Genomic DNA, 22569 nt, shown 5'->3' on the forward strand with positions numbered 1-22569 from the left:
CCATATGAACATTAGAGCTGCCTTGCATACTGGGCAAGGGAACTTTCCGTGAACACACCAGCCGCAGAATATCCCATACGCCGGCAAATCATGGAGGGAATAATAGTACCAAACATATATTCTAAAGTTTCTCTTTGTAGCTCGATCGTATGTCCAAACCCCTTCCTCCCAAGCACTGAGCAAATCATCAATCAGGGGCTCCATGTAGACACTCATATTATTTCCCGGATGTCCAGGAATGATCAGCGACAAGAATATGTTCTGTCGTTGGAAAATCACGCCTGGAGGGAGATTGAGGGGAATAACGAACACAGGCCAACAAGTGTAAGGTGCAACCGACATTCCATATGGATTGAAGCCATCAGTTGCTAGGGCAACACGCACATTACGAGCTTCATCTGCTTTGACTTGATGAATCCCGTCAAAGTAGGTCCATGATTCAGCATCGGATGGATGTAAAAGCTTATCAGGATTGTATCGAGTTCCCATTTTGTGCCATATCATCTGTTTCGCGGACTCCTCGGTCATGAATAGCCGTTGGATCCTCGGTATGGACGGAAGGTATCGTAGGACTTTCACGGGGACCGTGAGCTGTCTCTTCTGACCATCACTAGTCTCTACCTCTACGAACCTAGAGGATTCACACTTTGGATAGTACTTTGCTTCCGCATGCTCTTTCCTAAACAAGATGCATCCCTTGGGACATGCATGTATCTGCTCGTACGACATCTTCAATGCACGAAGGAATTTCTGTGCCTCATACATGCTCTTTGGAAGAATGTGACCTTCCGGAAGCAGAGTGCCAATAACGGTCAACATAACATCAAAAGCATCTCGACTCAGGGTAAACTGGGACTTCACGGCCATCAGGCGGGCAATGGCATCTAGTTGTGAAATCTTAGTATGCCCAAGAAGTGGTTCTTGTGCTGCAGCCAACATGTCATAGTATGCCTTCGCGGTTGACTCTGGCTCCTCCTCCCTACGTTTTCCCTCAAAATGTGCTTCATGGAAGTCATCTAACATATCTCCTACGTCGGCATCGGCATCATGATCTTCAATGCATTGCCTAACGACCTTGTTTCTCATATGATTGGCTTCACCATGGTAGATCCACCGGGTATAATCTCTCGTAAATCCATAATTGCAAAGATGTTGTGTCATGTCTTCCCGTGTCTGTCGACATGTGTTTCCACATTTGGCGCAGGGACACCAAGTGCATGAGCCTTCTTTAACCTTTGAAAATGCTCGATCCAAGAAAGCCTCGGCCTTCTGAATCCATTCCAAGGTCAAGTCCCCCCTTTGTTTCCAACCAGAGTACATCAAAGCACAGTCGTCCATACTCTATCATATCAACAAGTAATATAATATAAAAGATAATTTTTGCATCTACACGTTGTCTAAACTTTCTACTAGGTTAAGATAGGTCCTAATCCCACCCGAAGATGCATAGCTGGAGTCGATTTTCATGCACCACTCCGATCCGGGACAAAATTTCGGCAGCATTTCCCCGCTGTTCTCCAAATACACGTCCCGGAAGGGAGATTGTGTATCCGGAGAACAACGAGAAAATGATGCCGATACTCTGTCGCGAATGGGAGTAGACCGTGGAAACTAACCCCATCTACGCATCCTCGGGCTGTCCAAAAAACGTGGACAGTTCGAAATAGATACGGTCGTACATATGCAAAGTTCTGCATATTTCCATCCGTATCTATTTCGAACGGGAGACGCCTAACTAGGTTACGTGATATACAAACATGCGGTACGAAAAGGGGAGTATTGTATGCCTCACCTTGCTATACGTCCTGCAAACTGAGGTGGGTGACACAAGTGGCCCGGTGGCGGAGGCCCGCGACGGGAACTAGGAGTCGGTGCTCAGCTCCTGCAAAAAAGCATTTGTTAGATTATAGTCAGCGTCATGTTACTTTTGATCAACTCAATAGAAAACATTGAACTAGTGTTTTGCCTCAGATATGTTTCGTTTCATTTGATCTTGAACTTGCAGCAGGAGAAATCTTCTCAACAAAAAGAGTTCATGATAGACATGGAACCATGTGACACATCCATCCCAACCATTATATCATCACAAACGAGAGTTGCTTTGGGATGGATGTGTCACATGGTTTGATGGCAATCATGACAAACATATAACTACATGACACACTGAATACAGCCACAAGCTCAAGATCATCATATGTTACCCAGAACAAATCTAGGTATCAATTTATATCATCACGGGCAACTAAATTATGTAATATATTACGAACATGACAAGGAGCGAAGGCCTTTTTCACATGCTCACCTAGGGCTCGATGGCGAGCTAGCTAGGCAGAGACGTGCAATGAATGACTCGAGGATGGTGCAATAGCCTCTCCTGCCAAAAAACATGTGTCAATTATATTGATTTAATGCATTTTTGCCATTGTCATGGCAAAAATTAGTTGAGCATGCAAGTTCCACTAAGCAAATTCACCTAGGACTCGATGGCGATCGTGGTGAGCGCGCCCACGTGGAAAGCCCAGCCGGCAGCGGCGAGCGTGGCTGCGTGGCGAGCGAGCATGCCGAATGCGCCGGCATGGAGGCGTGGAGAGCGCAGAGGGTATGTCTGGCGCGTTGGATGGGGCGGGCGTGGCCGGCACCATGGCCGTGCCGAGCCCAGTGGCGTGGGCGTGCCGCGCCGGTGGCTCGTGTAGTGCAACCCAGTGGAGGGCATGGGCGACGAGCGCCGGTGGAGGGCGGCCGCGTCGACGGGGGCCGACAGAGAGCGGTACGGAGGCGGGGTGGACGGCCCTGCTGCACGGGCCGGGGCGGGGGAGGCCGGCGCCGTCGGCCTGCAGAGCCCCGGCGGGCGTGTCGACGAGAGCCGGTCGGGAAGGGAGAGGAGGCGGGGGTGGCCGGGACGCCGGCGCACTAGGCGCGCCGACCGGGGCCTGCCGGGCCCGCCTACGTGCGGGCCGGGGCGTGGCGGGGGTGGCCGGGGCGCCGGCGTGGCGGCCAAGACAGGTGCGAAGGCGGGGTGGCGGGGAGGGCGCGCCGACCGGGTCAGAGCCGGGTGGTCGGGACACCCACGTGGCAGGCGCGCCGAGCGGGCCCTGCTGAGCACACCTACGCGCGGGCCGGGCCATGGCGCGGGTGGCCGGGGCGCCGGCGTGGCGGCCGGGACCGGGGTGGCGGGGAAGATGCGGCGGGGGAGCGGGGACCATGCGGCGGGGAGTGGCGTGGCGGCGGGGAGGGTGCAGCGGGCGCGGCGGCTCGTGGCAAGTGGCGCGGCGACCGGGGCGCAGCGGGCGCGGCGGCGCTGGTGGCAAGCGGGGGAGCGGGGTGGCGGCGGGTTGGGCGGGGACACGAGCTAAGCGGGGTGTGTCGGAACGGGTGGCCAAAACGGCTAAGTGGGGTGTTTCCCCTTTTGCCGTGTGCCACCCGATCCGGCCCACGGCAAAGGGCCGGAGCGGGCGGCGGTGGCCCAGCACGGCGGTCGGTGGGGGTGGCGGTACGGCACGGCGCGGTGGGGAGCGGCGGCGGCACACCACGGCGCCCGAGCGGCGGCTCGGTAGGGACGGACCACTTTGCCGTGTGCCTCGATCCGGCCCACGGCAAAGGTCCCGTTTGCCATGTGTTCTGCACTGTGCACACGACAAACAATTTCAAATTTTTGAATTCAATTTTAGAAACATTTTCTTTTCAATTTTTTCCTTCAATCGCTTTGGTATTCTATTTCATGTTTCAAACTTTATCACATTTTCTCATTACATTGGTAAAATGATTAAACAATTCATGTTTTATTTTAATATTGTTATTATTTCATGTGTTTGAAACAAATATTTGATTGCAAAAAAATTAATAAATATACCAGTTACTCGAAAATTAACCAAAATTTGGCATTAAAGAACTTATGTTGTTTTCGGCAAACACAAAAAGTTCTAAAGTCAATGGCTAATTCGTTCGTAACCTTCTGTTCAAATGTAAATGACTCCTTCTCAACTCTACGAGTCTTATCTGGACATGTTTCGATTTGTAACATGCGTACATCAAAACTTTTCCAAACGTTCCCAAAATTTTACCACCATCTCCATGCATGAAATCATGATACCATGACAAATTTCATGATTTTCTGAATTCGTTTGCTATTAATAGAATTTTCAAACAATTCATTCAAACTGTTCTAAGCATGGTCCGCGAGCAAGATGTTCGAAATCTACTTCTATTTCGTGCTTACATCATCAAATTAAACTCCATAATATGAAGATCATTTTTCTATCCATTATACTCCACTATTCAAAACACTTCAAATTAAACCCCAAAAATTCAATTAACAAAATTAAATGACTAAATATAGCTAAAATAACTAAAAATATAACAGATTTTAACAAAGAGTACAATACACTGTATATGCATAGAAGAAAAAATTGGGAGTGTTGTGTCTACTTTTTTTTTGCACAATTTTGCCGTGTGCCAGAGGTTTGCCGTGTGCAATATAGCAGGCACACGGCAAACAGGGGCTCTTTGCCGTGTGCTAAAGGTTTGCCGTGTGCATCCTTTTTCAGGACACGGCAAACGCACATGTTTGCCGTGTGTTGTGCCTTTGCCGTGTGTTTTTTGGGTGGACACACGGCAAATAAAATTATTGCCGTGAGTTGAACCTTTGCCGTGTGTTGTTTCTTCCGGCACACGGCAAAGGTCCGGTTTGCCGTGTGGCCGTGTTTCAGCACACGGCAAAAGTTCTGGCACACGGCAATTTGCGAGTTTCCGGTAGTGTTAGGTACATGATTATTTTTAGACTAATTTTTATCATAATGGCAGTGATGAGTAATTTTTATTTTTCTATTTTTCTCCGATTAACGTGGGAATTTCTAGGCCTTGAGAGTGAACGTGGAGGCTCCGTTTGTTGGATTAACGTGAGAATTTCTAGATTTTGAGAACGAACGTGAAGGCTCTGTTTGTTGACCAAATAATAAAATAATAGATTCTAATTAGCCCGTGCGAGACAGACTAGTTTGCTTAATTACCTGTGATGTACCTAGATGAGAGCTCGGCGGCCACCACAAGAGCACGGTCCTGGATCATCACGCCGTGGGGGCCCTCGTGCTTCTCCTTGAGCCCTCTCAGTATGCTGACCGTGTCCTTGACGCTGGGCTCGGCCACGTACACCTGGTGGAACCGCCTCTCGAACGCCGCATCCTTCTCGACGTACCTCCTGTACTCGTCCAGCGCCGTCGCGCCGATGCACCGGAGCTGGCCCCTCGCCAGCATCGGCTTCAGCAGGTTGTCCGCGTCCATGGAGCCCTGCGTCCGGCTTCAGCAGGTTGGCCGCGTCCATGGAGCCCTGCGTCCTCCCGGCGCCGAGCACGAGGTGTATCTCGTCGATGAACAGTATCACCTTCCCGTCGGCCTCCTCCACCTCCCTGAGCACGGCCTTGAGCCGCTCCTCGAACTGGCCGTGGTACGTGGCGCCGGCCACGAGCGCGCCCATGTCGAGCTCCACGAGGCGCACGTCGCGGAGGCCGCCTGGGACGTCGCCGCGGAGGACGCGCTGCGCGAGGCCCTCCACGATGGCCGTCTTCCCCACCCCGGGCTCGCCGATGAGGACGGGGCTGTTCTTGGTGCGCCGCGACAGGATCACCTCCACGCGCCGGATGTCGTCGCGGCCGATCACGGGGTCCAGCTTGCCCGCCACTGCGACGAGGTCGCGGCCGTACGCCTGGAGGGGCTGGAAGTTGGTGTCCCGGGAGGCGGACTCCACCCGCCGGCCGCCGCCGCCGCGTAGCTTCTCGACCTCGGCCTTCACCCGCGACGCCGCCAGGCCGGCCTCCGTGAGCGCGTCGGAGATCTAGGGCTCCTCGAGGAGTCAGACGAGCAGCACGTCGGCGGAAAGGTAGAAGTCCCGGCGGGCCTTCTGCGCGGACTGGGCGTGGCGGAGGACCCTGGCGAGCGCGGGGGACAGCGGGACGGTGTCCGTCCGCTCCGGCTGCGACGGCAGCCCCTCCATGGCGGCGGTCACGACGCGCTCGAAGGAGTCGGCGGCGTCCTCGTTGCCGCCGGATGCGTCGGCGATGGCCTGGCGGAGGATGCCGGACCTGTCCGCCGCCAGCGCCGCGGCGAGAAGCAGCGGGCCGAACTGCTGGTGGCTGGCCTCGGACGCCATCTCGTACGCCGCCGAGAGCGCCTCGTCGGCCTTATGCGTCAGCTTGCCGGGATTCATTGCTACCTTCGGCGATCTAGAAATTAGAAGGGAAGGAAGGAGCATTCATCAGATGTCCATGGAAACTTTGATTCGTCGTAGAAGAGAGAGGCCATTACTGATGGAATTGATCAAGCTTCAGTCGGCCGGTGTGGATGGAAAAGACAAAAGACACAAGCTAACACACTAACAATCACAGATACACACGAGAGTTTTTGTGGCACTGCACACCAGCACCGTATTTCTTTTTCACTTCACCACACACACCTCACAACAAATCACTGATTACACTGGTTAAATAGAACACACACGCACCATGTCCGGCCTCACGACTTGCATGCTCAGTTGACTTGGCCGCACCTCCAAGGCACCATGCACCAGCATGGAGTCACTAACATGAAGATCGTGGCTTCTCTAATCAAACTAACGCACGCATGCACCTACTAACACACTAACACGACACGACCAATGACTCAAAAGGATAAACAACTAGATTAACTCTAACAATTACAAGGATCAACACGTGTTTTCTCAAGTGGTGGAGAAGATGAGAGTACCACTTCATCAATAGTCTCACTTTTGTACCAATGATAAATTCATTGTAAAAAGGAATGAAAGGACAGTGTGCACTTCGCAAGACTTTTCTCTTACGTACGACTACAATACACGTCTTATGTTGACCAAAGTTAGAAGGCATGCATCCTTACCGGTGAAACGGCACAAGCTAGCTATTCCACAAACACCGGGGTGGGGAGCTTGTTAGCGATCCTCGCAGAAAACACGGAGAAGGGGGGGGGGGGGGGGGGGGGTGCAGAGATCACAAGTCGTGACCGGGTTTAATAAATGGGAGTGGAAACAGGCAACCCTTCGCAGCGACGACCTCGGCCAGCGACTCTAGCAAGTAGGTAGCAAGCTCCAACCGTGCCGACAAGCGGATGGAAGCGGACGGCAAGTTCAGACCGGGTGGCTGGACGGGGATCGCAACGACATGTTCCAACGGAGACCGGCTCCAGAGGGCAGACCAGTGGCCTGTCCACAAATTTTGCTTCACTACCCTAAAAAAACAAGAACCACTGATACAAAATGTTTACCACACATTCACTTCTTTTTCTCACAACTCAAAGTTCTAAATTTTAACCAACGTACTGTTCCTTTTGATCACTTTTGCCCGTCTCCTATACGTTATCAAAAACAGGGAAATAAACAAAGCGACAGCGCAGTGCAATCCCTTTCGAAGTACGATGCAGGACTTTGACTAGACCCCAGGTCCTTGTGTTCCAAATGGGCAGTTCTGAGCCAAACTTCTAGACGTTCATTTCTCCATGCGTGATCGGACCATTTTTTTTCTCCTAGTCAACAATCAACACCTCAGCGGCAGGTCGGGCATCCAGTGGAACATTTCGGATTTTTCATAAAATTTGTTTGAATTTAACACAATTTACAATTAGGAACTTGAATTCAACATCTGAGGATTGTTTAATGGAAAAAAGGTACTGCGTACTGACCCTTGGCCACTCGAGATTCTATGAGCATCTCCAAGAGTAGCATAAAACACTACAAAATTAGATTTAGATATTGTATTGGAGAGAGAAATGGGATCTGTTACTATGGCTGCGCTCTGTTTTGTCGCAGGAGCTCCCCTACCATGCGTACTAGCATGAGATCGCATGGAGGATGTTGCGCGACATCCAGCTCAACCACAACCTTGAAGACCGGATAAGATGGAAGTTCACAGAATGCGGAGAATACAAGGCGGGCTCAGCTTATCGTGCGCAATTTCTTGGTTGTGTAAAAGCGACGAAAGCCCAAATGATTTGGAAAGCTTGGGCGCCACTAAAATACAAATTTTTTACATGGCTTGTGGCTCAAAACTGGGTGTGGACTTCGGACAGACTACAGCGTCGAGGATGGCCGCACAGCCCCTCCTGTCCCCTCTGTAGAAACACCCCTGAGACGGCGATTCACCTTCTTGCTGAGTGCCGATATACAAGAAGAGTGTGGAATCTCATTGCCTCCTGGACGGCGCAGCCCACCCTAAGCCCTCAACAGTGGCGACCAAGTGACAATATCTGGCACTGGTGGACCAACATCACTTCCAGCGAACACGTGCATCGGAATGCGATTCGCTCGCTATCACTACTTGTAATTTGGGAGATCTGGCGAGAGCGAAATGCAAGAGTTTTCAGAAAACATGAGACTTCGGTTTTGAGGCTTCTTGCAAAAATAAAAAGTGAGGCGGCTGCTTGGGTTTCAGCAGGTGCAAAGGCACTAGAGTCTCTCATACGGCATGCGTAAACTTTTTTCTTTTATTTTCCGGCTAGCCGATTGTACTCTCCTTCTCTATCAATGAAATAGGCACAATTTCGTCCCGTGGCAGAAATGGGCCAGGACGCACCCCCCCAAAAAAAAAGAGAGAAATGGGCCAGGACGCACCCAAAAAAAAGAGAGAAATGGGCCAGGCCGCCTCCTCGCCGCCGCGGCAACCGATCCGAAGCGCGTGGCTTGCCTCCGGTCGAAGGGAACCGAAACCAAGCCGGCACGCTTCTCCCTGATCATTGCCGCTCGCTTCTCCGTGACAAACGCATAACGAACCGCGTGCCACACGAAGCGCCACTCTTACACGGCAGGCCTTCGCCTCGTCGTCTCCCTCCCCTGTCGTCTGCCTGCTATGTGATCCGAACTTGCCATGGATTCATCCGCCGCCAGGCGCACGTCAAGCGAGCACGCGCGCGAGGCCACGTCCCCGGCGCCGGCCGCCGCTCCTCCTGAGCTGCCATCGTTCACTGAAACGTGCGGCGTGGGATCAGACCATGGCGTGTTCAAGGAAACAATGCTATGGACAGTGCCTGAAACACGTGCAGGTCCCAGACTCACAGACGCAGGCTGTAACCACTAAGAGCATGTACAATGGTTAGACGGCCGCCGTCTGTATGTGTCTAGAATAGCGTACGTAGATGATAGAATACTCACATGTACAATATTGTGTCTATGTGACTGTCTGCAAGCTATTTAATATGTACCTATACACATAAAATGTGGTGATCAAACATGTGAAATAGATCTTTGTGTATTGGTTTGTGGCATACATGAAAAAATCATTTGTGAATCCAATACCTAAGCACGACATGGCATCAAAGTATAAAATGAATTGTTAATTACTCATAGCTTAATTTCTCTCTAATTACTGATGATAGCTTGATGATGGTCACAGTCGCAGGACACAGGACCATCCGTGGCAGAAGATCCCATTCCCATCCCACCACCACACATCTCCATCTCTCTCGCAACTCGCCCCGTCCAAGGCATCTTCTTCCTCCTCGGTGGGAGGTGGCAGCTACGCCCCGTCCAAGGCAGGGACAGGGACTCCTTGGGGATGTCGGCGAGGAAGTCCAACGACGGCTCCGAGAAATTGACAAGGAGGTCGAAGTCGATGTAGAGGGGCGGGAACTCGCCGCCGAAGCAGTCGCCGCCGGTGAAGGGGGCGAACACGCTGCTGGACTCGTCGGTCTCCAGGCTGCGGGAGGCGGATTTGCGCGCGCTTGCCCGCCAAATCGGGCCGGGAGCAGCAGATCGAGCTTCCTCATCGTTGAGTCGCCGATGGCCCATAAAACGGGCGACGAGCGGATGATTTCTGCTCGGGCCACGAGCCCAAGCCGACGACGGCAAGGCCCAGTTGAGCGATAAATGCACTTCGATTATCACAATAAACCGGACATAGACGAGGTATTTATTGCTATTGTACATGTCCTAATCAACTCGAATTATCTGGACAGGCAAAAATGATCCTTGGAGCAAGAGCTAAGTTGTACACTAATATTTTTTTATTTGTCAATAAGATATTATCTAATTTATAATTTTATCTTCTCTTTTCTATTCATCCTCACATCTACACCTACTTGGACCCACCTCTACCTAGGAGCTCGTGCTGAGCTCATTGCTTGCATAGGAGCTAAGCTATATCCTCCCTCTTCTTTTTTTCCTCTTCTTCCATATCAGCAAAATTTTGGCTATATATCCATTATTGTACCTGAGCTGCCGTTCTTGTGGAAACGCACTGGCGAACATCTAAAAATGAGATCTAGAAAGCAAAAGTATTAGAGGTGATACAGGAATCTATATAAACACCTGAAATAAAGTAGTGTTGCAATTTGAAGGGTATACACATTTTGTAATAAGGAACTTTTTTATAAGAAACTGGCAAGAGTTTTGGCGTTCTTAGGGCAGTCCCAACCCAGTAGTTTCCATAGATCCCACATAGCCCATGAAACCGTGCAAAGAAACTGCACTCTCCAACCCTGAAACTATTCACATAGGTCCATCCTGTTCAATCAGTCAATTTGCTCAGCTCCTTCAACCAATCACAATTTGCTCAGCTCCTTCAACCAATCACACCAGCAGCAGGGGCTGGCAAGGTGCCCAGGGTCCGCCCGAGGAAACTACTCCTCGCCCCCAACGCAAAATCAATCGTTTCACAGTGCATTGGAGCTGGAGCCGGCTTTGTTTCTCATATGAGAAATGATTTCTCTCGATTCTCTCAATTCCCTCATTTAATTTCATGCCAGCTCAGCTCTTTTACATACGTGGCCTGGTCATTAATGCTATGGAAGCGACGCGTTGGGACTGCCCTTATATTTTTTTAAGGTGGGGGTGGGGATCTCCCACCGGAATTAATTGCATTTGGTCCGAGAGCCTAATGGTTAAAAGAGTTTGTTAGACCTAGTTCTCAAGTGCCGTTCTCATATTACTCATATAGAAGAGCGAAAGGGTACGCGAATGAAAGTTTTTTTTTTTTGAAATGGTGAAGACTGAAAGTCTGAAGAGCAACCAATCGCCTTTTCTTTCCAGCCACACGTACCGGACAGCAACTGAAAGCGTAGCCGCACTTTGTCGCCGAGATCTGAGGATGCGAGGTGTCGCTGCTAAGTCCTGTGAGTGTGACTGGATCTTACTAGCTCCATTCAAGACTATTCAACCAGTAAGCACATGCCGTATTGCCCTTCACGACCAAATCACGCCGGTCGCTGCACGTCCTCTTTCTTCCAACCGGAGAAGAGAAACGACGAGAGCAAGATCTACAAAAACTCAAAGAGTGACACATAGAGATGTGCCTCCAGTTGGGTATATCCAAGGTTAAACTATTGGCCCGTCGATTTCCTCTGGGTAGATTCTCATCATGCGAATGAAGCTGCAGAAAAGCTTACATGATTGCATTGATTGTTTGACTGAATGACTGGGCTTGCTCTTGTCCCAAATGAGTTTGTTGGATCGCCACTGTGCACTTGTTTCGAGTAGGGTTTCAGGCTACGAGATGTGGTGGCTGGTGAGCGATCAGCGATGCCAAGTGATCGCGCGGCGAGCAGTGGTCAGTGGACAGCCGCCATGCGTGCTCAGCCCCCACAAAAGAAAAAGACTGGCGCCCAGAGAAATGCAGGACACTCTGGCCGGCGCAAATGGGAACTGATGGCCTGAAACAAGTTCAGTGTCCATGCCTTCCAGCGGGTGTGTTTGGTTTTTTAAGTTTAACTCACTTGTCCCATCACATCCCATGTTTAAATATTAATTAGAAATATTAAACATAGACTTATTATAAATTTGACTTCATAAATTTTGACGAGACGAATCTATTCAGCCTAATTAGTCCATAATTTAACCACTACTAATTGCTACAATAACCATCCACTAATCATGCATTAATTATATTTAATAGATTTATCTAGAGTTAAGCTTGCAACTTATGCAATTATTTTTACATTAAATTGATATCTAAACTTTCGAATTTACATCCGAACATTCAATGGGACAACAACTTAAAAAACCAAACCAGACAGGCTAGTTACAATATCCCGTACAAATTTTAGCCTGCAAGAGCTAGACATTTTTTCTACTCTACGGGAAACAAAATTTTCAACATTATGGAAGCACCACGTGGTTCAAATAACAATAGAAGCTTCGGCATCCGTACTGCCATTGCACAGTTCCAGCTTAGCCTTGTTTGCCACCACGTTGCCTGAAGCTTTCAATGAGCTGCGTCAGGTTCTCGTACGAGGACCCTCTCTCCATGGCCCTGTGAGCTTTCTCCCCGTACTCCTTGGCCTTCCTCCTCCTCTCGTCGGCCTCCGCCCCTCCGCCCATCAGCGCCGACACCGCCCGCACGACGTCCTCGCGGCCCACCGGCACGCTCTCGTCGTCGAATATCATCACCGGCGCCGTCACGCCGATCGGCACGCCCACGCCGAGCACGTCCACCACCAGCCGCTCGTTCAGGAACTGGTCGGCGAAGTGCGGCCACGTCGCCACCGGCACGCCGTGCGCGATGGACTCCAGCAGCGAGTTCCAGCCGCAGTGGGTGACGAACCCGCCGACGGCGCGGTGCGACAGCACGGCGAGCTGCGGCACCCACCCGCGCACCACGAGGCCGCGCCCCGCCGTGCGCGCCTCCAGCGCCGCCAGCCACTCCCGCATCTCCGGCGCGGCCACCTCGGCCTCCTTCACCACCCAGAGGAACGGCCTGCCGGAGTCCTCGAGGCCGTGGCCGACCTCGAACAGCAGCTTCGGCAGCTTCCGCACGAGGCTGCCGAAGTTGACGTAGACGACGGAGTCGGTTTCCTTGGCGTCGAGCCAAGAGGTGATCGCGCTCTGCTGGGCGGCGTCGGCCTTGTTCCCGCGCGACGCCATGGCCTCGGCGTCGTCCTTGTTGGCGAGGCAGAGCGGCCCGAGCGTCCAGACGGGCTTGCCGAGCGCCGCCTCGTAGCACGTCACGAACTGGTCCTCGAGGTCCAGGAACGTGTTCACCACCGCGCCGTCGGCCGTGCGCATGGCCTCGACGCACTCGGCACAGAGCGCCTCCCACCCAGGCGAGTTCATGAAGCCCGGCGCCGTGTTCTTGGTCACCTCCACGTGCACCGGCATCCCAGGCACGACGAACTTCTCCTGGTCGCCCGCCGCCGCGGTCTGCTTGGGCAGCCCGTGATCGACGGAGTTGAGGTCGCAGAGCGAGTAGAAGCAGGACGGCCCGTGGAAGAAGAGCCGCGGGATGCCGAGGCTTGTGGCCACGCCGGCCGTCCACCCGTAGCACCAGTCGGAGACGACGCAGCTCGGGCGCGCCGCCAGCCCTCGCAGGTAGGCCTCGAGGGGCCCGGCGAGCCTCTTCAGGGCGTCGAACAAGGGGATGAAGTGGTTGTTGTCCGTGACCTGGTCCGCGTTCTCGATGCCCGGCGGCAGGCCGTCGACGCCCGTCGGGAACGGGAGCTCGACGACCTCCAGCGCGAGCTTGGCGCGCGCGGCCTGGTCAGCGACGCCGCGCAGCCGGGCGCCGTTCACCGGCGTCGTGACGATGCTCGCGCGCGCGCCGCGCTCGGCGAGGAGGCGGGCGAAGTCGACCATGGGGATAGTGTGGCCCTGCGCCGCGAGGGGGACGATAACGAAGTGAGGCGGCGGCGCTAGAGTGGCGGCAGTGGGCTCCTCCGCGGGCGCCATGGACGTGCCAAGCAAGATCCTTTGGGCCGGCACGAATGGTGCAAGGGACAGACTGGCCTCTGGCAAGAAGGATCGAGGAGCAGATTTATATAGCCAGGGAAGGCTGTTTTGGATAGAGTACAAGCTCAGAGCAACACTAAGCCTCCGTAAAACTAAATGGATCAGCAAATATAGCGAAACGGCGTAAAAACATAATCCAACAGCCTCCACATCCCGCTTGCTTCGCTATCTGGTTCGTCATCCCTGCTCCTTCCCTCGTCAAAAATCCAGAACGCCCTCAACTCACCATCGGCCCTACGCACGCTCGTCCTCCCGTGCGCGACGCGGTCCTTCCAGCTCACCTCCGCCCGCCGCCACCCGTCCGTGGAGCTCCTCCGCCCGCCACGACCACCCACCACCGCCCTGTTGCGGAGCTCCTTCGCCTCCCGCCTACGGAGCTCCTCCGCTCGTGCTAGTTTAGGGAGAAGTCGTCGACCCCTCCCCTCCAGCCTTCCTCCGCGTGCTCCTCGTCCTCCCCAAGCCACCTAGACCCCTATCTCGTCCCCACCGTCACGATCTGCTGCACCGCCGGCAGCCCACTCCGGACCAGTTTCGGCCCTGGCTCTGGCATCAAACCGATCACATGTGAGCCCCTGATGCTCTCTCAAGCTACCCTCGTTGCCGACCAAGCCCTCCATCGCCGGGAATTTCATCCCCACCACCGCAGCCATGCCTGGAGACTACATTGGAACCTCAAAGTTTTTTGTAGGATGTTTAGTACAAAAACTAGTGACCTCATTTGAATTTTACACTCTCAAGATTTACCTAGTGTGTTGGTTTCCCACCATTTAGAAAACTCTCTATTTTTCTTATAGGGTTGGAAAAAGTCTAAATTTAAATTTTGCTAGAAGGATAGCTATTCTCACGAACCTCGCCGCGGCTCTGTTTTAGCTGAAACTCGGCAATTTTTTCCCAAAACTTTTGTAAGCTCATTTGCAGTTATTCGTCTCGATGTAACGCCACTTGATTTCAATAAAATTTATTGAAGAAAATTTGAAGGTGCTGAAAATGGCCTGCATTTCAATTGGAGACGTCGACGATGTGCCGTGCCGTCGCTGCCAGCAATCTTGGCACCATCGATATCGCCTCGTCGTATCAATGCTGTGCGTTTCGGGACAAAAATAGAGCTCGATGGTGAAGAACAGAGATGGAGGAGGAGAAAACAACAACAAAGACGTCCTTCTAGAAGACCTAGCATCGGATGGACCGGAGACTTGCATGATGACCAAGCAGCAGACGCACTGTTTCTAGCCCTGTCCTGCAACCCGCATGATTGCTGTGGCCGACGGCTTGCCGCTTTGTTGCGGTGCTCGTGCCACGCAGCGCCCGCGCAAGATTCACGAGATGGCAGTGGAGACCTGCATGCACACATCGAGTGGTTTGGTTGTTTCCTGCCAGATGCAGAATTTTCGTTTTTCATTCAGAAGAGACAAGAGAGTACTGGCTACTGAAATCTGAATCGATCTGTTTCCCTTTTTCTTCCACTGCTGCCATTCCAATTTCAGCTTTCATCAAACGGAGAAGTGACGGATCGTAACATGTCGAAATTCCCGGCATTCCAGGATTGCGACCAATAAAACTTCCTTCATCGCAAAATAAATATAATTCTAGAACCGAGCACGTGAACCAACAATATCTATACTATAAAAGTTGAAACAATTGAAAATATTTCTCACCAAGATTAGTTCCACCACCCCTCACGGAGGCCTCACTTGTCATGCCAAAAAACTTGACGAAAGGGAGGGGAGATTGGTTTCGTCCATATTTCCCACCAAAATCCTATTACTTTTTACACCAGCAATTTCTTTTACCCACCTCTTGTACTCACGTATTACTTTCATTTAGTATACACATATTTTCCTTTGCACATACATTGGCCCCATAATTCACGTCATTTTTTCTTTTAGAAGGACAATAATTGCCATCACTATTTATGGAAGGAAAAGAAAGACGTGTATTAGTAAGAAGAAAAATAAATGACATCGTTGCTTGATGGTTTTGGAATGATATTAATTGACATCATTATTTTATAGAAGGAAAATAAAGATGTGTATTATTTTTAGAAAGAAAATACTCCCTCCGTCCCAAAATATAAGTATTTCTTGACTTCTGCTGATCATGTTTGACCATTCGTCTTATTCAAAAAATTTGAGAAAATATTATTTATTCTGTTATGACATGTTTTATCACCACATATATTTCAAGTATATCTTAATTATTTTTAATTTTTCTCAAATTTTATGAATAACACGAATGGTCAAATATGATCAACAGAAGTCAACAAATACTTATATTTTGGGACGGAGGTAGTAAATAACATCATTGCTTGATGGAAGAAAAATTAAATACGTGCATGTGGCACGTACATCTTCCCTAGTATATAAAATTACAAAAATACATCTATCTTTTGTGATGAGTGGATGGGGTGTTAGTTGTTTTTTGTAAGACTGTTCCAAAAATTGCCTTATTTTTGTGGTAGGTAGGTAGGTCAAATGTAGTATTTTTTTGGAATAAATTTTAAACTCTATAATTGCAATTATTTTGAGACGGAAGAAGTACCAACTAAGCAAGGATGCACTGGCTCAGCTTAGCCCGGCTGGTGTAAGGCCCTGGCGGGCAGCACTAGCTCGGGGGTTCGACCCTGGCTGGCACCAAAAAAATCCCCTCGCATGCCCCCATTTCCAAAGCACAGTGATGGACCGGCCTAACTCACAAGGCAACGGGTCCCTGTGTAAGGGTGGGGGCAGGGGTTCGGAGATTTTTTTGGCCTGTGTGAGAAGGCCTCCTTCTTAATACAATACCGTGGGGATGCTCAAAAAAAAATACAATGCCGTGGGGGTGGTCTAACCCCCACCCCCGTTGGTCAAGTTTTTTTAGGATGCACTGTGCATTCCTCGAAGTGTTTAGGTTGGAGACGTCGATCGGGGCCGTTTCTCATGGGCAGGAGGTCTACAGGAGTCAGGACCACCGTCCACTGATGCCAGCAACCTTTGTCGCCATCCTTCTAGAAGCTGGCACAACTGTGGTACGGGAATTATCAGTGACCTTTCTTCGTCGTATCTGCAGATTCTCCTGTTGTTTTTCTTTTGGAACTGCATGCATTTTCCTGTTTGGGGGACAATATTTGGGTAGCGAGCATAGATGGAAAAGGTCCAAAAGGATAAACCTAAAACAAAGGCATCCTTCTAGAAACCTTTGTTGCATACAGTATATCGTGGGCAAAATACTAGTCAGAACATGATGCTCAGATAAGAGTCTTATTTAACACATCACACATGACGTGCACAAGCATCTGCACACGGCACACTCGCTACTGCTAGTGCAACACCTTACCTCTATGAAATTTTACGAGGCACTGGTGGTAGATCTTGAGGTTAACTCGTCTAGCTAGCTACCGATCTTCTCGGGATGATTTAGGCATTTAGCTTTCGCCGAGGATGTTTATAAACATTCGAGTGCTCTCTGTAAGCACTAGGCACCCAGTATCTAATAATCCTTGCACCCTACGATGTGGCTCCATATAAATTTCGATAGGAAAGAAAATATTTTCTCCCTCGATATCTCGTTCCTTTCCCTTCCATGTTACGGTTCTATATACTCCCTTTGTTCCAAACTATAGATCATTTTAAGTTTTTTTAAATGTATAGTAAAATTTATGTATCTAGATATAACGTATATTTATATATCTAGAAAAATTAAAATGATCTGTAATTTGAAATGGAGAAGTGTCGCCCTATGTAATTTGCAACTCTCACCTTCCGAGAAGTTAAATAATTTTAAGTTATCAAAAAAAATACTAGCATTTATATCACCAAATAAATTTAGTATAAAATATATTATATAATTAATATAATAATACTTATTTTGTAACATAAATTTTAATAATATTTTATATAAATTGTGTTAAGTCTGAAATTGTTCGACTCCTCGTGAATTGAGAATTATACTTCTTGAATGGAGGAGTATAGGGCTATCGACAAGCAATGGCAGATCAACCATCTGGCAGTACGGCAGCCACCGCACCTGCCGCTGCCACTAGTGGCTCACAATCGCTGTGTTCGCTTGGCTTGTCAGCCAACCAACCAGCAGTACTGTTCTCTCATACAAAATCAGCACCAGCCACCAGCTACCAGCCAATCAGCAGTACTGTTATCTCATAACAAATCAGCACCAGCCATCAGCCACAGCTAAACAAACACAGCGAATAGCGCGCTGTCACCCAACGCTCCTTTGGATCCTCGGCTGCTCGCTAGCCAATGCTCTCCACGCTCGCCATAAGTACATTTCGACGCTGGCTCGGTAGCAGGAGCGGAGCCAGCTGGATTTCTAGGTATTCCTAGGAATACCCAATCTTTTTGCAAGAGAATAAGTATATACATCAAGTAATACATATATACATACTATATTGAGTCACAATTTCCATTCGTGAGCTCAAATTTAGCCCAAATAGATCACGATGCAAGCGGGGCGGGTGTGGGCTGCCCTCCCCACGTCCGCATGCGCCGCAAGCTATCATGCGGGCAATTGCGGCAGCCCACATCAGGCCACAAGTTTTTGCGGGCATTGCGGTGGCCCGCATAGCGCCGCCAATTGCTGACGTGACCACCCAGGCTAGCAGGCTAGCAGAAAATACCGCTCAGGCGCCCATGCTAGAAAGCTTAAGCTCTAAGTATGACAAGCCTATGATCCAGATTTTGCAACACCATACATGTATAAGAAGCTTATAACAACTATATTCTCCAGATTTTTCAACACCATACATCAAAATCCAAATATACTCCAGGATGGGATGATGACATCGGTGTCTGAAAATATTAAAATGGATTATACATTACAGAACCACACTAGTCCATCACTTCTCTACATGGCTTAGCAATCCTGCTGCTGCAGCTTCGATTCCAGTCTAACAAACTACTAAAATGTCAAAAGCAACAGAAAATTGTAGCCAGGTTAAAACAGAGCAGGCAATTCAATGCTACCATCAATCTTGTCACTAGAATGGCATTGGAGCAGGCAATTCCACAGCAAAAAGCCTTTCTGTGATGTAATAGTGGGATCAGGCAACCCAGAAACATCTACCTGCATTCTAAAAAAAAGAACACATCATTAGTCATTAGTGAATTAAAGGATCCTGATTCCTAAATATGCAACAGTGATCAGGATCCAGATTCCTGAATATGCAATAGTTTGCTGGGTTTCATTAAACATAAAAGTTAGCATCCTAAACATATTTCAGGTCACATATTTATGCACATGATATCATTAATGCTCACATATTTCAGGTCTTTTAGCCCAACATATTTGGCTGCACCAAATATTTGCACAAAAAAGGAGTTCCTTTTATCCCAAAAATGTTGCAGAAATAGTAATTAGCTGGATCCCTTGGCAAATTTCCTTATATACCGAAAGAACCACTAAATTAGCTGTCCAAGTTTCCAAAAAACTAAATCAAAAGCAATCAGAATATTTGCACTCTATCAGCCAAACAATGACAAAATTAGCTGTCCAAGTTTCCAAAAAAACTAAATCAAAAGCAATCAGAATATTGGCCCATATGCAAAGAACTTTTAAAGAATAGAACTGCAAGAATCTCAGTTAGTAATACTTACAGCAATATGAATTAGATGCAATCAAGCTCATCTCCAGCTATGTTTCCGGCTATATGATCATGTGTACTATCTTCTGATCTCAACCAGTCTTGAAAGCAAATAAGAGCTTCTATTGTTTCACTTTTCGACCTACTTCTGTAGTCACTCACAGTTCTTTCTGCAGAAGAAAATGCAGATTTTGAGGCCACTGTTGATGCAGGCATTGCTAGAATATCGCGTGCCATTCGTGCAAGTGTTGGATAAGTGCCTGAGTGCATCTTCCAATACTGCAAGATATCAAGCTCAACTCCTACTGACATTGTTTCTTCTTCTAAGTACTTGTCTAACTCATTTGTTTTACTCATTTGCTGTGCACTTTGATGCTGCCCCCAATCTGCCCATGGATTGTTCTCATCAACTTTCTCATCAATCATATGGGCCTTCTCAAGAAATGGGTCACTGATTTCTATGGAATATTCAGCAAATAGCTTTCGAAATGTCTTCTCCACTTTAGAACTATATCTAAATGCTTCTTCCTCAAACCATTGGTTCAAGCGGAACTCAAGAAAGCGCATCTTAAATCGAGGATCGAGAATAACTGGAATGCAGATTTTCAAATAGGACAGATCCCAATATGTGTTCATTTTTTCTCTCATCCCATGCACCATAGTTGTAATCACAAGGTTACCAATTGAAGACTGTTTGTCCAGCTCTCTCTTCACTTCCCACAACATATGAAAGTAACGACTTGAAGTAGGATATTTTGATCCCGAGACTATCTTGGTTGCTTCATAGAAAGGTTGTAACATGTTACACAGCTTCTTTGCCACCTTCCAGTCCTTGGTTGAAGGCTCATGTAAGTATTGTGGGTCCCCCTGCTTTAAAGCTTCATATACCTTCCTGTACTTCAGAGCTGTCTCGAGCATTAGGAATGTTGAATTCCATTGAGTTACAACATCAAGAGGAGGTCGTTTCCCAGGAGAAATACCAACTTGCTCTACGATTTCTTCAAACCTTTGCTTCCGAGCTTGTGAGCTCTTAACATACTTTACACTGTCTCTAATGTTCTTGGTAGCACTACTGATTGACTTGAAACCCTCTTGAACAATCAGATTTAAGACATGTGTAGCACAACGACAATGAAACAATTTTCCTTTGTGAGGTAATTGACCCTTATCAACAAGGTTCTCTTGCAAAGTTTTTGAAAAGTTATCATTTACAAATGCATTGTCCAATGTAATTGCAAATACATTGCTTTCAATGTTCCAATCCTGAAGTGTTCTCAACAAAGCATTGAACATAGTTCTACCATCATGGGGTGACTCAACAAGAGTGAACTTTATGATCCGTTTATAAAGTTCCCACTCATCATCAATATAGTGAGCAGTCACACACAAGTAGCCTAGAGTCTGGTTTGAGGTCCACATGTCTGCAGTGAGGGAAATTCTAGATTTCGACTTGTTCAGCAACTGTCTTAAGTTTGCTCTTGCTTCCTCATAGGAGTCAATGCAATAAGACCTTATGGTGGTTCTAGACACATGCTTGAACCATGGGTTTATGGTATCCACAAATGATCTGAATTTTGGATATTCAACTAGGCTAAATGGTAATTCATGCATGGCAATAAATTTAACTAGCTCTAGGTAGGCTACTTCTTGATTAAACCTCCAATCTTTCAAAGACACATCAGCCTTGGACATACCAGAACTCATTTGGGAGACCATTTCATCCAATCTAGCTTTTCCCTTGAAAGTCTTCAAGTGTCTGCCACAAGCACTTGTACCAATGTCTCTGGTTGTTTTGAATAATTGATTGCAATGCATACATTGAGCCTCTACTAGAATCCCATTATCATATATTGGATCAAATTCTTTCCATATATGTGAAGTAAGTCTGCGTCGTTTATTCCTATGTGAAGATCCTAGTGGTTGGCATGGAAAATATATTTTCAGACAAGACTATAGTACAGAACAATTTAAAATCACTAATTGGAGTATAAATCCAAGGCATTTACATGATAGCAGGTAATTAAATATAATGCAGTAACTATCAGTTCATAGCCCTGAATGGTTTGAACTTACCATGACCAAGCATACTTCTTTTTTTGATAAAAGGAGATATTGATGATTCTTGTGAAGACCTAGCCAATGTTGTAGACGGGGAAATGACCCTCTGGGATAGCATCATCCTGACTCCAGTTGACTTCGATGCTAGTGGTGACTTGAACCGCTTTGCAGGTGCTGCCCTTGGTCTGGGGACCTTATGCTTCACTGATGATGAAATCCCTTCTCCCTCGTTAGCCCGCATAGATAATATTTATTTCTTTAGGCATTAGTACTAGCAGGTAACACATGTACCAACAACAAACAAAATCCATGGGGAATTCTTGACAAGAATCCTTACATGTGCTTGCTTTTTCTTCTCCCTTTTCCTAATTGCGTCCAGATGTGCAGTTGCGGTGGCAGCAGTTGAGCTCTTGTCCATAAGCCCTTTCCCGGCACCTACCTCCTCCTCTCCCCTTCCCTAAACACAAATCGATATATAGCTAATTGCCTCTCCACCTCGATGGCAGCAAATCAAATCGATGGGGGATTTTTGGCAAGAAATCAAACCTGTGCTTGCTTTCTCTTTTCTCCTTCCCTAATTGCCTCCCGATGCGCAGTTGCCATGTCGACCGTAGCTTTTACTGAAGATGAACTCCTCTCCATGAGCCCAGATCTCAGCGGGGGGGGGGGGGGGGACAACCGGCCGGCGATGGTGGTGGCGATGTCCTCGTCGCGAGCGCGGGCACGAGGACACGCACCGGTGCGGGCGATGAACCACTGGAACCAGTCCTTTTTGATGCAGAACGAGGTGCTGCAACGGAGGGAGGGTCAGGAGGCAGCCCCGGCGGGGCAAGGGGCAGCCCTGGCGGGGCAGGGGGCGGGGCGGAGCTAGGTCTCTTCATGGAGGCGGTGGCGCAACTACGAGACATCGCGAGGCGGAGCAGACTCGAGGGGAGAAGATGTGGGCGCATATGTGTGCCTTGTGGGCTAATTGGGTTTACCCGCTTTGGCCCTCTTACGTTATGTGGGCTGATATGTGGGTTTGTGGGAGCCAGCGGCGCAGGTTGGCCCAGCGGGCTGGCGGCGTGACCTGCGCCGCTTGCATCCCTACAAATAGACGATCCAACCCACAAATGAAATCCTCCTCCCACCAGGCCAGCTTCGGCCCACAAATCATGGCCCACGAGTCACCCACCGGCCTGCTCTGTTCTCTACTCGTCTAATCTCAGGTCCATGTAGTAAA

General features: G+C 49.0%; 4 protein-coding genes across 4 annotated transcripts; 1 reads left to right on the forward strand and 3 right to left on the reverse strand.

Annotated features, from left to right (window-relative positions):
• Positions 1-2711: 2711 nt before the first annotated feature.
• On the forward strand, positions 2712-3353 carry LOC120653269 (spidroin-1-like). The gene has a single exon (XM_039931043.1). It carries the CDS (start codon positions 2712-2714, stop codon positions 3351-3353), a length of 642 nt encoding a protein of 213 aa, XP_039786977.1.
• Positions 3354-5805: 2452 nt separating this feature from the next.
• LOC120655052 (chaperone protein ClpB1-like) lies at positions 5806-6960 on the reverse strand. Its single transcript, XM_039932775.1, has 2 exons — positions 6886-6960; positions 5806-6215 (listed from the first exon to the last, which is right to left on the reverse strand). Exon 2 carries the CDS (start codon positions 6197-6199, stop codon positions 5846-5848), a length of 354 nt encoding a protein of 117 aa, XP_039788709.1. The 5' UTR covers positions 6200-6215; positions 6886-6960; the 3' UTR covers positions 5806-5845.
• Positions 6961-11897: 4937 nt separating this feature from the next.
• LOC120655053 (UDP-glycosyltransferase 73C3-like) lies at positions 11898-13873 on the reverse strand. The gene has a single exon (XM_039932776.1). The coding sequence runs from the start codon at positions 13652-13654 to the stop codon at positions 12161-12163; it is 1494 nt and encodes a 497-aa protein (XP_039788710.1). The 5' UTR covers positions 13655-13873; the 3' UTR covers positions 11898-12160.
• A 4770-nt stretch (positions 13874-18643) lies between these two features.
• On the reverse strand, positions 18644-20708 carry LOC120653270 (zinc finger BED domain-containing protein RICESLEEPER 2-like). The gene is made up of 3 exons (XM_039931044.1): positions 19970-20708; positions 19452-19879; positions 18644-18772 (listed from the first exon to the last, which is right to left on the reverse strand). Exons 1-3 carry the CDS (start codon positions 20706-20708, stop codon positions 18644-18646), a joined length of 1296 nt encoding a protein of 431 aa, XP_039786978.1.
• Between the last annotated feature and the right edge of the window lie 1861 nt (positions 20709-22569).

Source organism: Panicum virgatum, chromosome 1N (assembly GCF_016808335.1).
Source record: "Panicum virgatum strain AP13 chromosome 1N, P.virgatum_v5, whole genome shotgun sequence".
In the NCBI taxonomy this organism is placed as follows: Eukaryota; Viridiplantae; Streptophyta; class Magnoliopsida; order Poales; family Poaceae; genus Panicum; species Panicum virgatum.

What these genes read in the sequence shown, in the direction of transcription:
- LOC120653269 (XM_039931043.1), top strand. Translation starts at nt 2,712, where the DNA reads ATGGGCGACGAGCGCCGGTGGAGGGCGGCCGCGTCGACGGGGGCCGAC.
- LOC120653270 (XM_039931044.1), bottom strand. Translation starts at nt 20,708, where the DNA reads ATGTGGACCTCAAACCAGACTCTAGGCTACTTGTGTGTGACTGCTCAC. An exon ending in GGACAAACAGTCTTCAATTG is followed by an intron (nt 19,880 to 19,969) that starts GTAACCTTGTGA and finishes TCTGCATTCCAG; the next exon opens with TTATTCTCGATCCTCGATTT. An exon ending in TTTCTTCTGCAGAAAGAACT is followed by an intron (nt 18,773 to 19,451) that starts GTGAGTGACTAC and finishes TTTAGAATGCAG; the next exon opens with GTAGATGTTTCTGGGTTGCC.
- LOC120655052 (XM_039932775.1), bottom strand. Translation starts at nt 6,199, where the DNA reads ATGAATCCCGGCAAGCTGACGCATAAGGCCGACGAGGCGCTCTCGGCG.
- LOC120655053 (XM_039932776.1), bottom strand. Translation starts at nt 13,654, where the DNA reads ATGGCGCCCGCGGAGGAGCCCACTGCCGCCACTCTAGCGCCGCCGCCT.